General features: G+C 29.9%; 1 protein-coding gene across 10 annotated transcripts in view; it reads right to left on the reverse strand.

The window, feature by feature from the left end:
- The window catches only part of Pdk1 (Phosphoinositide-dependent kinase 1), a 160,288-nt gene that overhangs the window by 59,200 nt on the left and 84,446 nt on the right, over positions 1-16,642 (reverse strand). For all 10 annotated transcript variants that reach the window (XM_073984084.1, XM_073984083.1, XM_073984079.1 and 7 more), the window contains 2 exons: positions 8,280-8,385; positions 7,572-8,063 (listed from right to left, as the gene is read on the reverse strand). In XM_073984084.1, coding sequence (XP_073840185.1) covers positions 7,572-8,063; positions 8,280-8,328 — 541 coding nt within the window. In that variant the 5' untranslated portion in view covers positions 8,329-8,385. The remainder of the gene's footprint in view (positions 1-7,571; positions 8,064-8,279; positions 8,386-16,642) is intronic.

A 16,642-nucleotide genomic window follows, 5' to 3' on the forward strand; every position in this document is an offset into this window, starting at 1 on the left:
TTACAATTAATAACATGGTTCAGAATATAGACGCGGCTTCAAAATGGACCATATAATTCAAATTGAACAAGATGGTTCATAATGATCATCTGAGTTCAAAATGAATCGTGAGCGTTCACAATGTTCTTAGAGAGGTGGTGCATATTAAAGCTCCCAGATCAACGTAAAGCTTCATAATTATGATTCCATTTCTTTATAAAGAATTTGATTAATAACTAAATTATTTTCAATAAAAACCAGGGTTCAAATAAGAATTCAATTTGAACCATGAGCGCTCACAGTGTTCAATTAATGCATATCTAAGCTCCAATCCATTCTTTGATTAATAAAAATCTTGATTCAAAATATTCCATTTCAATGAGGTTTTCTAAAAATAAACGCCGCTAGATAACATTCAAAACCTCTCATAAACTATATACTCAATATTTTCCTCTTCCTTTTAAACTTTCACAAAAAACAAAAAAATAAAATATTTGCGATTATTTAAATATGAAAACAAAATATCAATATCTTTATTGGATTTGCGCATTGTTTTGTTTCTTTTCACTTGACTGTGATTGGGAATTTCCAAAAATATATGTGTGGAATGCCTTGGTGAGATTGACGTCAAACTTTTAATGTTTTATAATTATTCTGGTTTTTTATTTTTTATTTTAACATAACAAAATTCGTTCACCTAAAATCACAAGCTTTTTTGTTTTGAATTTTTAACTTTTTTTGTTTTATTAGACAAAGTTAAGGTTATGGGTGATAAATTTAGTGTACGATAGGAGGAGCAGCAATCAGTGTTGTGGTTGGTGGTGGTATAGAAATCACGTACAAAAATCAAAAGATAATCACCGCCACATAAATATATAAAAACAAAAACAAAACAACAAATATATTTAAAAACGATAAAAACCGAGAAGAAAAACAAAACAATATTTTTCAAGTCAGGTGTTGTGCGTGATTTGATAACTTGTGATGAGATTTCAATTTATGGCAAATGGTGGGTAGGGGCCGCCGAAAACAAACAAGAGGGATTTTTTTTATAGTGTTGATGATAACAACACAATCACAACCAACTAACAAAGATGTTTTATTAACTTCCATAGAGCAACAACGAAAAAAGAGGTTGATGAAGTGCTAATCAAAATGTTTATGTTCTGCTGCTTAACAAATTCAAAGAATTTTTTTTGAGCAATCAGAACAAGCTCTGGTTGGTGTGGCTTTATATTTATTTTCTTTCTTTCTTTCTTGCCGTTTGTTTTGATAATTACAATGTAGAGGTTATTGTTTTGTGGCCAAAGAAAATAGTAATTGTTGAGGAGAATGGGCCAAATGAAATCAAGACTTGAAGTGTCGTCTATGGATCTTGAATGTGTTTTCCTTGTTGTTTCAGAGACATACGTGGCCCTTTAAACATGGAGGGGAAGGGAGCGGGGCAAAGCTTTGTGTCCACCAGTATGTCTATAAGCTAGTGTTTTGTTATTGTCATTCACAGAGCCAGGGAAAACAAACAAAACAATAAAAACTTCTAGATTCCATAACCATAAAAACACAAAAATGGGGGGGTCTGTTGGGGGGTAGGTACCTACTAAATGTAAACAACTGCTTATGCCGTAATAACAATTGCTTAGCTTTGGTTTTATAATTTTTTTTGCTTTCCGTATTTCACATAAGCATTTATGGTTGCTGCTCTTGTTACTGTTGTTGCTATTGCTGTGTTTTGTAAAAAAAAATCCAACACTGAAAATTGAGCGACACGTGTAAGCGATAAAATGTTTATTATTTTTGTTGTTTTTGTATAATTTACATTCACCATTACTTACTGGACGATGACAACAACAAGATATTGTTGCTTCAATTGTTCAGTGCTCGCTGTTGCTGTTTCTATTACTTAAAAGACGACAGACAAGGCAACTGGGTTTCACGAGTCACCAACAAATATCTAAGTCACTGCTCCACCATGGCTAAGTTCATGCCAATGTGTAGAAAAATGGATGGAACTCTTCTTCATGTTTTTTTTTTTTTTTGAGACGGTATTTTCCATTATTGTATTTTTTTGGACAATGTACTGAAGAGGAATTGCTGCTGGTGGCTTGTTTGAGGTATGTAAGAGGAGTTTGGGTAAAAGTGAATGTGAATTTAAGCGTGTGTTGTATAGATATGTGGTGTTTGTTTGTATTTTTGTTTCAGATTTCGTGTGAACAAGACATTTTGTGGCATTTAATACTTTGAATTTCTTCTTTGTTGGTGGGAATAATGGTCATTAAATTAAATAACAAAAAAAAAACTTTATTTTGTGGTTTGGTTGGTAATTGTGAAATAGAAATAGTTTTCCTTGAAAGCGGACAGATAGTAAAAAAAAACATAATAACTTTATTTTTAGAAACATAAACTGAAAGCAAAGCCCTAAATAAGACATTAACCTCAAAAAATTGGTTGCAGTGAACCTCTGAATACCCATTTAATGTTTAGGTTTTACTATGACCCATAGGCCTCATTTTGAAACACTGGTTTCATATTGAACGTATCAATTCATTGAGAAATTTAGGGCATAATATTGAACCTCGGGGTTCAATGTGATCCCTAGGGTCCATAACGAACCTCAGGTTTCATTGTGTATTTAAGGATTCATATTGATCTTTACGTTTAATAGTTAGCCTCTCAGGGTTCATATTTTAAATTGAACCTCAGAATTTCATAGTGAACCTCAACATTTCATAGTTAACCTCGGAATTTCATAGTGAACCTCAGGATTCATGGTGAACCTCAGGTTTCGTAGTGAACCTCAAGTCTCATAATTAACCTCAGGGTTCAACACGTTTCATATTGAATCTCATGCTTCAATGAGGACCTTTGGGTCCAAATTGAATATATAGGTTTTACAGTGAACCGCATGTCTCATTTTTAAATACTGGTTTTATAATGATCATTTCAATTCATTGTGAACCTCGGGGGATCATTTTGAATTTTTGGGTTTATATTGAATTTCACGATTAATATTGAACCGGAGAGTTCATAGTGAAGCTCCAACTTCATAGTGAATCTATGGCAGGGACGAGCTTCTTTGCTTAGATCGTATAGTGAGGGCCCAGGGACGAGCTTCTTTGCTTAGATCGTATAGTGAGGGCGCCCACTGAGTTGTTTTTGCATTTGCTTCTCTCCCTCACGTACAGTGTAAATTAATGAAAACAAACAAAAACATAATGTGGTTGTTGCTTTTTTCACTCATACGTTCATACATGTCTTCGCTTTGGGTGTATTTCTGTGGTCGTCGCTGATCTATGGGTTCAGAGTAAATTACAGGGTTCATATTGATCTTCACCTTTAATATTGAACCTCAGGGTTCATACTGAACCTCAGAATTCATTGTGAATCTCAGAGTTTGTAGTGAATATTTAATATTTAACCTCAGAGTTCATAACGAACCTCAGCGTTCATAGTGAACCTCTGGTTTCATAGTGAACCTCTGGTTTCATAGTGAACCTCTGGTTTCATAATGAACCTCTGGTTTCATAATGAACCTCTGGTTTCATAATGAACCTCTTGCTTCATAATGAACCACAGGGTTCATAGTTAACCTCTGGTTTCATTATGAACCTCAGGATTCAAAGTGAACCTTTAGGATTCATAATGAACCTCAGGATTCATATTGAACCTCTGGTTTCATAATGGACCTCAGGGTTCATAGTGAACCTCTGATTTCATAATGAACCTCAACGTTCATAGTCAACCTCTGGTTTCATTTTTAACCTTAGCGCTAATAGTGAACCTGTGGTTTCATAATGTACCTCAGGGTTCATAGTAAACCTCTGGTTCCATTATGAACCTCAGGTTTCATAGTGAACCTCTGGTTTCATAATGAACCTCTGGTTTTATAATGAACCTCTGGCTTCATAATGAACCTCGGGCTTCATAATGAACCTCAGGGTTCATAGTAAACCACTGGTTTCATTATGAACCTCAGGATTCATAGTGAACCTCTGGCTTCATAATGAACCTCAGGGTTCATAGTAAACCACTGGTTTCATTATGAACCTCAGGATTCATAGTGAACCTCTGGTTTCACAATGAATCTCAGGGTTCATAGTCAACCTCTGGCTTCATTTTGAACCTCAGCGCTCATAGTGAACCTCTGATTTCCTAATAAACGTCTGGTTTCATAATAAACGTCTGATTTCATAATGAACCTCAGCGTTCATAGTGATCCTCTGGTTTCATAATGAACCTCTGGTTTCATAATGAACCTCTGGTTTCATAATGAACCTCTGGTTTCATAATGAACCTCTGGTTTCATAATGAACCTCTGGTTTCATAATGAACCTCTGGTTTCATAATGAACCTCTGGTTTCATAATGAACCTCTGGTTTCATAATGAACCTCTGGTTTCATAATGAACCTCTGGTTTCATAATGAATCTCTGGTTTCATAATGAACCTATGGTTTCATAATGAACCTATGGTTTCATAATGAACCTCAGGGTTCATAGTGAACCTCTGATTTCATAATGAACTTCAGGGTTCATAATAAACGTCTGGTTTCATTACGAACCTCAGGGTTCATAGTGAATATCAGCGCTCATAATGAACCTCTGGTTTCATAATGAACCTCAGGGTTCATAGTGAACCTCTGGTTTCATAATGAACCTCTGGTTTCATAATGATCCTCTGGTTTCATAATGAACCTCTGGTTTCATAATGAACCTCTGGTTTCATAATGAACCTCTGGCTCCATAATGAACCACAGGGTTCATAGTAAACCTCTGGTCTCATTATGAACCTCAGGATTCATAGTGAACCTTTAGGTTTCATAATGAACCTCTGGTTTCATAATGAACCTCTGGTTTCACAATGAACCTAAGGGTTCATAATGAGCTTCTGGTTTCATAATGAACCTCAGGGTTCATAGTGAACCTCTGATTTCATAATGAACTTCAGGGTTCATAGTTAGAGATGGACAGTGGGTAAATACCCAATGGGTAAATACCCGGTAAATTGGGTAAATTGGGTAAATACCGGGTAAATACCCATTTGCGGGTATTTATTTGGGTATTTACTATATTGAATCGCTAATACAATATCTTAGACCCTATTTCTGGGTTTAGGTTATGAAATCGATTCAAAATGGATAGTTTTACAATACTTTAACCAAGTGGGTAAATACTTGGGTAAATACCCGAGTATTTACCCAAGTGTTGGGTAAAAACTCATTTACTTTCGAACCACTTGACGTAGGCTGACAAAATTTGGCTCAAATCTTACATATGTCAAGAGAATATCTAGCATTGAAAATGGGGTCTCTGGGTCCATCTGTTGATATAGCCCCCATATAACCGTACCTCCCGATTTAAGGAATTTTTTGTCTATTTGCATCATTTTACAATCATAGTGGCTGAAATTTGGCACAGTGAGTTCTTTATATGTAAAAAATATCCTTGCAAAAATTTGCCAACATAGGTCCACGTTTTCTAATAGCCCCCATATAAGGGTACCCCGATTTCGAGTATTTACCCAAATTTTGGGTAAAAACTCTTTAACTGCCGAACCACGTGAAGTAGGCTGACAAAACTTGGCATAAATCTTACTTATGTCAAAAGAACTTTTGGTACTGAACATGGGGTCTCTGGGTCCATGGTTTGATACAGCCACCATATATCCGTACCTCCCGATTTAATGTATTTTTTACCTATTAGCCTCATTGTACAATCATATTGGCTGAAATTTGGCATAGTGAGTTCTCAATATGTAGAAAATACCCTTGCAAAAACTTGTCAACATAGATCCACGTTTTCTAATAGCCCCCATATAATGGTACCCCGATTTCGAGTATTTACCCAAATTTTGAGTAAAAACTCTTTAACTGCCGAACCACTGGACGTAGGCTGACAAAACTTGGCATAAATCTTTCTTATCTTAAAAGAACTTCTGGTACTGAACATGGGGTCTCTGGGTCCATGTTTTGATATAGCCACCATATAGCCGTACCTCCCGATTTAAGGTATTTTTCATCTATTAGCATCTATGGGTTTCTGAAATCGGGAGGTACGGCTATATCAAAAAGTGGACCCAGGGACTCCATTTTCAATACCTTTAATACTGTTAATATAAGAAAGTTTTGAGCTAAATTTTGTCAGCCAACTACAAGTGGTTCGGCAGTTAAAGAGTTTTTACCCAAAATTTGGGTAAATACTCGAAATCGGGGTACCCTTATATGGGGGCTACAGGAAAACGTGGACCTATGTTGACAAATTTTTGCAAGGATATTTTCTACATATTGAGAATTCACTGTGCCAAATTTCAGCCACTATGATTGTACAATGAGGCAAATATACAAAAAATACCTTAAATCGGGAGGTACGGTTATATGGGGGCTATATCAAAACATGGACCCAGAGACCCCATGTTCAGTACCAAAAGTTCTTTTGACATAAGAAAGATTTGAGCCAAATTTTGTCAGCCTACGTCAAATGGTTCGACAGTTAAAGAGTTTTTACCCAACATTTGGGTAAATACTCGAAATCGGGGTACCCTTATATGGGGGCTATTAGAAAACGTGGACCTATGTTGACAAATTTTTGCAAGGATATTTTCTACATATTGAGAACTCACTGTGCCAAATTTCAGCCAATATGATTGTACAATGATGCTAATAAGTAAAAAATACCTTAAATCGGGAGGTACGGATATATGGGGGCTATATCAAAACATGGACCCAGAGACCCCATGTTCAGTACCAGAAGTTCTTTTGACATAAGAAAGATTTGAGCCAAATTTTGTCAGCCTACGTCGAGTAGTTCGGCAGTTAATGAGTTTTTACCCAACACATGGGTAAATACTCGGGTATTTACCCAAGTATTTACCCACTTGTTTAAAGTATTGTAAAACTATGCATTTTGAATCGATTTCATAACCTAAACCCAGAAATAGGGTCTAAGATTTTGTATTAGCGATTCAATATAGTAAATACCCAAATAAATACCCACAAATGGGTATTTACCCGGTATTTACCCACCGTGTGGGTATTTACCGGGTAAATACCCGGTAAAAACCATCTCTATTCATAGTAAACCTCTGGTTTCATTATGAACCTCATAGTGAATCTCAGGGTTCATAGTGAACCTCTGATTTCATAATGAACCTCTGGCTTCATAATGAGCCTTAGGGTTCATTATGAACCTCACGATTCATAGTGAACCTTTAGGTTTCATAATGAACCTCTGGTTTCATAATGAACCTCTGGTTTCATAATGAACCTCTGGTTTCATAATGAACCTCTGGTTTCATAATGAACCTCAGGGTTGATAATGAACCTCTGGTTTCATAATTAACCTCAGGGTTCATAATGAACCTCTGGTTTCATAATGAACCTCAGTGTTCAAAGCGAACCTCTGGTTTCATAATGAACCCCTGGGTTCATTGTGAATCTATTAGTTCAATTTGAGCTTCACGTTTCATGAGCTTCACGTTTCATCGTTATATGGAGCCAATACTAAATTCCAAACAACCTTCCAAAGCTAAAAAATCCTGTAAATCTTCAATACTCTTTTTTCAAAATAATTTTGAAAATAATTTGTTTTTTGTACTTACTTGCATATTCACGTTTCGTATTCACATCCACGGCCAAATAGACCGTACTAAAACTGCCTTCACCAATATATTTACCAAATATAAAATCTTTTGGTGATTTCTTTGGCGGTGTAATGGCATTATTGGGGGCGCCGGCAGTTGGTGGTGATGATGAGGAAGTTTTTGTAGGATATAGATTTGATGTTGAGTTACGAAGATGGTTGGTGGTGGTGGTTGAAGACGACGATGATACTGTGGTTGCTGATGACATTCCCGATGATGTAGATGTTTGTGATGAGGCTAAGGGTGGTATTGTTTCACAGCTGCCATTTGTAAGTTGTTGTTGCTGCTGTTGCTGTTGTTGCTGATAACGTAGCCGGCAACATGTTGTATTGCTACTGGCCGTAGACGATGCTGTTGACGACGACGATGTCGATGACAAACGTTGTGGTGATGATGAAGGTGATGAAGAATTTTGAGCGGCCAATGCTGCCGTTAGGGGCGATGAGTGCCCTGGAAAAGGAGGGACAAAAATATTAGTTTTTCAGATTTCAAGGTGAGGATTCTTCAAAATTGAAATTTTGATTTGAAAAAATGGAAATTTCCTTGTTAAACAAGGAGGTTTCGATCCATTTAACTTTTATAATTCTCACTATGTTTTTCCAAATCAAAATTTCATTAAAATTGTTGTGATTTTTTTGTGCCAAATTTGTTGGTTTCTTCACTTACCATTTAATCGTTGTTTTTCAATGGATATTTGCTCCAGACATCCTAACATTTTGGATGTTGCTGTTGTTGAGGTGGTTGGTAAAGGAAGCTGTTGTTGACCGTTAATCTGAAATTAGAAAAAAAACACAAAATAATTAATTAAATAAAACAATGACAAATAATTTGTGGAATGCTTTTGTTTTTGTGTCAAAACAAAAGGCAACTAATTTTAATTTTGTATACGAAATATTTACGATATTTTATTTATTGCGTTTTGAAAACCAAATCGTATATTGAACTGTGGACCTTAAAACGACTAGAGATAATATTTGGCAAAAATTATATATAATCACAAGTTGCCAAACAAGTTAAAAAAAACAAAATAAATTATGAAAAAAAATCAGTTTCTTTGTTAAAAGTAAATTGAGAAAAAATAACAAAACTACCATAATATGTGGAATGTGAAACAGAAAATAACAATTCCAAAAAAGATGGTGAGTTATTTCATTAATTCTCTTGGAGGTCATTAATGACGTACAAACGTTTTAAGGCGAAAGGGGCATACTAAACAAAGAAGAATACAAACATACATCCATATGTATGCAGACAGACAGTCTGCCATAAAAAATCACCATTCAAAATAAAACTAATGAATGTTTAACTTAAATATCATAAAATAACCACAAATTATGCTTTGGTATTCTTTTAACAAAGCCGGTGTTGAAAAAAGAAACTGGAATTGGTGGTTAAGCCATTACAAAAAAAGGAGAGATGAAATATTTTTAAAAACCCCCAAACGATTTGTAATAAATTTCATAAAAATTCGATATGATGTTTGAGGCCACCACCACAGGTGTTTTTAGGGGGAAATACGGCTTAACTATTGTTATAAAACTAAAACAACTTTTGATGTTTGGCGACACATTTTTTTGTTGTTGTTTGTAACACCACTTTTCTTGTTTAAAGTTGACCTTATAAGGGTGTTCTAGAGATTTTGTTTTCTTTCGTGTAAACCACCAACACCATCAAATAAAAAATATTATGATCTCATGCCACCGTAAAACAAAAAAGAACAAGAACAATAATCAATAATAAACAGATATAGTTTTTTTTAGCAATACTGAGCTGGGTAACAGCATCATTACTCATATCCAACAAACCATACGCATTAAAGAAACTATAAAAATAAAAAAACAACAACGAAAAATATTCCACACAACTCCCCCATAAATTTCATGTTCCAAGAAATGCAAAATTAAAAAAAAAACACATTAAGTCATGTTTATTCTATAAATAAAACCACACAATTTGTCAAACAAAAGTAGTGTTAAAATTAAACTGAATACCCAAAAATTTGTGAAAATGTCTTAGGAAAAGAATTTGAGAAAAATTTTTGAAATATCTCTTATAATAAACGATGCTATAAACAATTATAGCAAGTCTCAAAATACAGCTAGAAGATAAATCCAAAAGGGAATAGGTTTTAAATATTTTTAGAAATAAACCAAAATTATTTTTATTTGAAGGTCGAAGGTCGTCTTTCCTCTTTCAAAAAAAGCATCGTGGTCAGTAAGTTAAACCACAAATTTTTGGCATGCGAAATTGAGAAAAAAAATTCAAATATTGCTTATAGTAAACATTTATTGCCTCAAATTTCAAAATATATGCAAAAATTCCACAATTTTTATACATTTCGCACCGTATCTCCAAAACCGTTAATTTTTTCTGAATATTTTCATTTGGAGTTTGGAAAAAATCTAAAATGATTTTGTCTTATAAATTAGGTATAAATAAATGTTAAAAAAATAAAAAAAAATAAATAGGTAAAAATTAAATATTAAAAAAACAAACATAAAAAAATTAAAATATAATTAAATAAAAATACAAAAATATGAAAAAATATAAAAATTTTAAATTTAATTAAAAATATATATATAAAAATATAATATAATATATAAAAAATATAATAAAATATAAATTAAAAAATATATATAATATAAACTCGCCTTTAATTCTATTCTACATTATTTCTCTTAAAATGATAAAATATTACCTACAACACAAGTTGCTATAAAAAACTATAATTGAAAATTCCCCATAATTATTGTTTCAATAAAAATATAATAACAAAATAAAATACAAAAATATTAAAAAATATAAAAATATTAAATTTAATTAAAAAATATATATATGTATAAAATATAATATATAAAAAAATATTATAAATATAATATTGATATTCTACATTATTTCTCTTAAAATGATAAAATATTTCCTACAATACAAGTTGCTATAAAAAACTATAATATTGAAAATTCCCCATAATAATTGTTCCAATAAAAATATAATAAAAAAATTCAAATACAAAAATGAAAAAATATAAAAATTTTAAATTTAATTAAAAAATCTAATATAATATATAAAAATATAATAAATATAATAAAAAATATAAATTAAAAAATATATATAATATAAACTCGCCTTTAATATTGGTATTCTACATTATTTCTCTTAAAATGGTAAAATATTTCCTACAATACAAGTTGCTATAAAAAACTATAATATTGAAAATTCCCCATAATAATTGTTCCACAAACAACCCACACGGGACAAGGGAGACTTCCATTTAAAATATCATTAAATTCCGCAAAATTAATAAAATTGTGTTAGCAATCATAATTCATAAAAAAATATTGAAATAATTTTTTTTCCAATAAACAGTGAATCGAAGAATTATAGCAAGTCTCATAACGATTTTTAGGCAGAAATTTGTTTATAAAAATTGTAATAAAATAACAAAACATGTTTATGTCACATATTTACTAAAAGGGAAAACAAAATTAAAGTAAGAAATAAAAATATTTCAAAATTATTTTTTTTTCATTTTTTTTTTTTTTAATTTTACAAAATTTTAAATTTTTTGAATATTTTCACATATTTCGCTTTAAGAATGCATGTCCCACAACATTCACTTGGAATTTTTTTAATACCTTTAAAAATAAAAGTTGCTATAAAAAATTATAGCAAGTCTCAAAATAAAGCTAGATCACAAGACAAGACAAATAACAAAATTTTTAAATGATTTTTACTAATGAAAGCGGGACAAAAACGAATAAAAAATATTTCCTACAATACATGTTGCTATAAAAAACTATAATATTGAAAATTCCCCATAAGTCAATTTAAAATATCATTAAATGCCCAAAAATTTATAAAATTGTGTTAGCACAAAAAAAAAATATTGAAATATTTTTTTGCAATAAACAGTGAATCCACGAATTATAGCAAGTCTCATAACTATATTTAGGCAGAAATTTGTTTTTAAAAATTGTAATAAAATTAACAATCCATGTTTATGTCACATATTTACTAAAAGGGAAACAAAATTAAAGTATGAAATAAAAATATTTCGAAATTATTTTTTTTTTTGTTTTTGTCATTTTTTTAATTTTGCAAAATTTTAAATTTTTTTAGTATTTTCACATATTTCGCTTTAAGAATGCATGTCCCACAACATTCACTTGGAATTTTTTCAATACCTTTAAAAATAAAAGTTGCTATAAAAAATTATAGCAAGTCTCAAAATAAAGCTAGAGATCACACCTTTTTTTACATAATCGTATTAAGCCAAATAACAAAATTTTTTAAATCATTTTTACTAATGAAAGCGGGCAGAAACGAATATAAAGTTTAAATAAAAAATATTAAAATTTTTTCTTTTTAATCTTGGATATATTTTTTTCATATTTTGCTTTAAGAATGCATAAACTGCAAGTATCCCTTCGGACATTTTCAAAATCTTTGATAATAAAAGGTGCTATAAAATTTATAGCACATCTCAAAATCGCAATTTAATCGCCTATTTTATGTGTCTAAACATTTTAGGGCAAATAACAGATTTTTTTAATGCATTTTACCAATAGAAAAACACAATTGTTTTCCATTAATTATAAATTAATTTTAGTAACAAATGTTTTTTAATTTTTATTGTATATTTAATTTTTATTATTTTTTTATTTTATTTTATTTTTTTTTTTTTTTGCATATTTTGCTATAAGAAAACGTAAACTACTATAGAATCCCTTTGAAAATTTCCAAAATCTTTAGTGATAAAAGTTGCTATAAAAAATTATAGCAAGTCTCAATATAGAGCTAGAGCTAAAAAACAATATAGAAAACGTTGTTTAGTTATATAAAAGTATTAAGAAAAAAAAAAACAAAATTTTTTTGATTATTCTAATGAAAGCGTGGCAGAAACACGAATATAAAGTTTTAAAAAATTTATTAAAATTTTTTCTTTTAAATCCTGGATATATTTTTTTTTATATTTTGCTTTAAGTATGCATAAACTGCAAGTATCCATTTGAAAAATTTCAAAATCTTTGATAATAAAAGGTGCTATAAAAATTATAGCACATCTCAAAATGGCCTATTTTATGTGTATAAACATTTTATGGCAAATAACAGAGTTTTGAAATGCATTTTACCAATAGATAAACACAATTGTTTTGCTTTAATTGTAAATTAAATTTAGTAACTAATGTTTTTTTTTTAATTTTTATTGTATATTTAATTTTTATTATTTTTTAATTTAATTTTTTTTACATATTTTGCTGTAAGAAAACAAACTACTAGAATCCCTTTGAAAATTTCCAAAATCTTTGATAATAAAAGCTGCTATAAAAATTATAGCACATCTCGAAATGGCAATTTAACGGCCTATTTTATGTGTATAAACATTTTAGGACAAATAACAGAGTTTTGAAACGCTTTTTACCAATAGATAAACACAATTGTTTTGCTTTATTAGAAATTAATTATAAATTAATTTTAGTTACAAATGTTATTTTTAATTTTTATTATTTTTTATTTTATTTTTTTACATATTTTGCTGTAAGAAAACATAAACTACTAGAAACCCTTTGAAAATTTCCAAAATCTTTAGTGATAAAAGTTGCTATAACAAATTATAGCAAGTCTCAAAATGCAGCTAGAACCGAATTTCAAATTGCCATGTAATTCGAATAAAAATACTGCTAATAATTTTTGTTAAAACGGTTATTTTTCCAATGTTTTCACAAAAATAATGCAAAAACAAAAAAAAAACAATTTTATTGCATGTCAAGCACTTTGCATGACTAGTCGACATGATTACTTTAATAACGCCCACAAAAAAAAATTAAATTTATTTCTAACAAAAAGAGCCAAATTTTGCCATTCCGTTAGTGTTGTTTTGTTTTTAGATTTCATTCAAGCATTCTATAAAACAACAAAAACAAGGCACCATGACTTTTTGGCAAGTTTTGAAAAGAAAAACTTAGTTTCTTGCTGGGCCTTTTTGGATTACAAGCGGAAGAAAATTGCAAAAGAAGGAGGATTTCCTTTAATTGGGTGTTATTGTTTTTATTTTTATTGTTGTTGTTGTTGCCACAACCAACAACTATTTGCAAAATCTGGCACATAGGCTAGCCGTCGCCATTTGCACCTTGTCTATTACTTTTTTGCTGCTGTTGTCTTCTTTTGTTTTTCGATTATTTAAATGGCGCTCTCATTATTCAAAGAGGTGCCGCCATACCGGCAGACGCCTTTTATTGTTGCAATTGTGAACCGTTTTTTTCCCTCAAAAGCGTTTCACAAAAAAAAAATAAAATATTCATTCAATATTGTCCTCGAAATTTGTAACAATGTATTATTTAAATTATTGAAATAAAATTAGAATGGTGTTGCCATTTTTCAAAGTCAAACAACTTGGCATAAAATATTCATTTAAAAAAAAATTGTGGAAAATTTTCCATAACAAGGGATTTGTTTGTTCTTTTTTTTTTTTTTTTGCATATGTATTTTTGTTTAGTTTATAAACATTTCAAGACATCATTTTGATGATGACATTTTGTTGTTTAAATATTTATTATGTGACAAAGGATTGAATGTGTTTGTGTGGCTGTGTGTGTTAGTGGGGGCGGCGGCATTGTTGCAATTTGATCACAAAAATCTGTCTAGACAGTTATAGACGTCAGCAAAAAATACAATATATAGAAGATAAAAAAAAATTGTATAGATATAAACAAAACGAAATGGCAAAAAAAAAGAAATCATTTTTGAAAAAAATTTGAAAATTTTTTTCAAATCAGCTGATTTTTTTTTATTCAAGGAAAGAATTTGTCTTATTTCCTGCTCCATATGTTTTGCATGTCTGTGTTTTTTTTTTCTTTTTTGAAAAAAAAAAAAACACTTGAAATATGTACATACTTTGAAATTTCTGCAATACAACAAAAATTTTCAATTTTTGCTTTTTATTATTTGTTTAGTTATTTTCGCTGGTTTTTTATGGGATTTTTATGGCAAACACGCGAATTATGATGGCCAAGGCAACATTTGCTGGGTATTTAATTTTGCAAAACAGAGAATTCCAATGAGCTAGGGAGAAAGAGAAAACTAATTAAAAAATTCCAAAACAATTAATGTTTGCCATTGTTTAAAAATAAAAAAAAAACAACTTAATTGATTAGCATATGGAGGAGAGAAATATCAAATGAATAACGGTAATTTTGGCCAAAAAAAAAATAACAATTCGGAATTTGTTGATGCCCTCTTCTCCCAAGAAACCACAACAAAAATATCAAATTTCTTCAAAAAAACAAAAAAACTTTTGTTTTCACTACATTCTTCGTCCAATACAATTATTTTAAATAAATTTATGAATGAATTTGTTGTTGTTGTTTAATTTGTATTTTAAAAAGCTGTAATAAACTTTTTTGTTCAAACAATCTCATACCAAAAAGAAATACAAGTTTTACTCTCATTTTTCTCGCATAATAATCAAGGTAAAATTGTATTGTCCCCATTCTTTTTGTAATGAGTGGCGGCGGCCCACCATTTCTAATGAGAGAGAGCGAGAGGCAACAACAACTTAACAGGGCAAAGTCTATTAAATAGACTCTATTTTAATGAGAGAGACCAACAACAATTTTACATTGTAAACTTTACGTTGTTTAAATGAGGGCCTGGCTCCCCACCTTGTAATCCGAGAGAGAATGATACAGCTCCAAAAAACAACAGTGTTGAGTGCGCAAATCAAGCTCTTTTCGCTCTCGGTACGGCAAGTTTGTATACAAATAGAAATATAATGGTATTACAAAACAAAAACAAACTTTTAGCTGTTACACTAATAACAATGATGCTAATTTAGCGATTTTTCCACATGAGCATAAAATTTAATTAAAGGGGAATGTTATTGGTGAGGCTTGAAAAAAATTAATTAAAATATATTAAAATATTAAATTTAATTAAAGGGGAAAGTTATTGGAGAGTCATGAAAAAATCAATTAAAATATTAAAAAAAAAGATATAACATAAAATATTTATTCGCACCTAATGAAATTTACATTGTATACAGATCCAGTCGGAGACCGTTAAATAAACTTGTTCCAAAAAAAAAAATTGGCACGAATATTTGGAGAATCTACACAATTTCAGTTATAATTCAAAACATTTCACTTGTAATTTTAGAAATCCATTTATAATTTGAATCAAGTCAAATTTATATAATAAATTTACAAAAACAACATTGTTGTTATTGATTGATTAATTGTCAAAGATAAATATTGAATAATTAAAAAAAAAAAGATATTTGCAGTGAGACTTGCTATAAAAACTTGCAGAAGTTGCAAAATGGAGTTTGGAAAAAAATCAAAAATGATTTTGTCTTATAAATTAGGTATAAATAAATGTTAAAAAAATAAATATGTAAAAATTAAAATATTAAAAAATACAAACATAAAAAATTTAAATAAAAAAATAAAATACAAAAAACATAAAAATTTTAAGTTTAATTAAATTTAAAAAATATTATAATATAAAGTCGCCTTTAACGTTGGTATTCTACATTATTTCTCTTAAAATGATAAAATATTTCCTACAATACAGGTTGCTATAAAAAACTATAATATTGAAAATTCCCCATAAGTCCATTTTAAAAAATATAATGCCCAAAAATTAATTAAATTGTGTTAGCACAAAAAGAAATGTTGAAATATTTTTTCCAGTGAATCCAAGAATTATAGCAAGTCCCATAAAGATTTTTAGGCAGAAATTTGTTTCTAAAAATTGTAATAAAATTAACAAAACTTGTTTATGTCACATATTTACTAAAAGGGAAACAAAATTAAAGTATGAAATAAAAATATTTCGAAATTATTTTTTGTTTTTTTTTTCAAATTTTGTTTTTTTTTTTAATTTTACAAAATTGTACATTTTTTAAATATTTTCACATAGTTCGCTTTAAGAATGCATGTCCCATAACATTCACTTCGATTTTTTTCAATACCTTTAAAAATAAAAGTTGCTATAAAAAATTATAGCAAGTAGCAAAAAGCTAGATCACA

Source organism: Musca autumnalis, unplaced genomic scaffold, assembly GCF_047663935.1.
Source record: "Musca autumnalis isolate F117 unplaced genomic scaffold, ASM4766393v1 scaffold_4, whole genome shotgun sequence".
NCBI lineage: Eukaryota > Metazoa > Arthropoda > Insecta > Diptera > Muscidae > Musca > Musca autumnalis.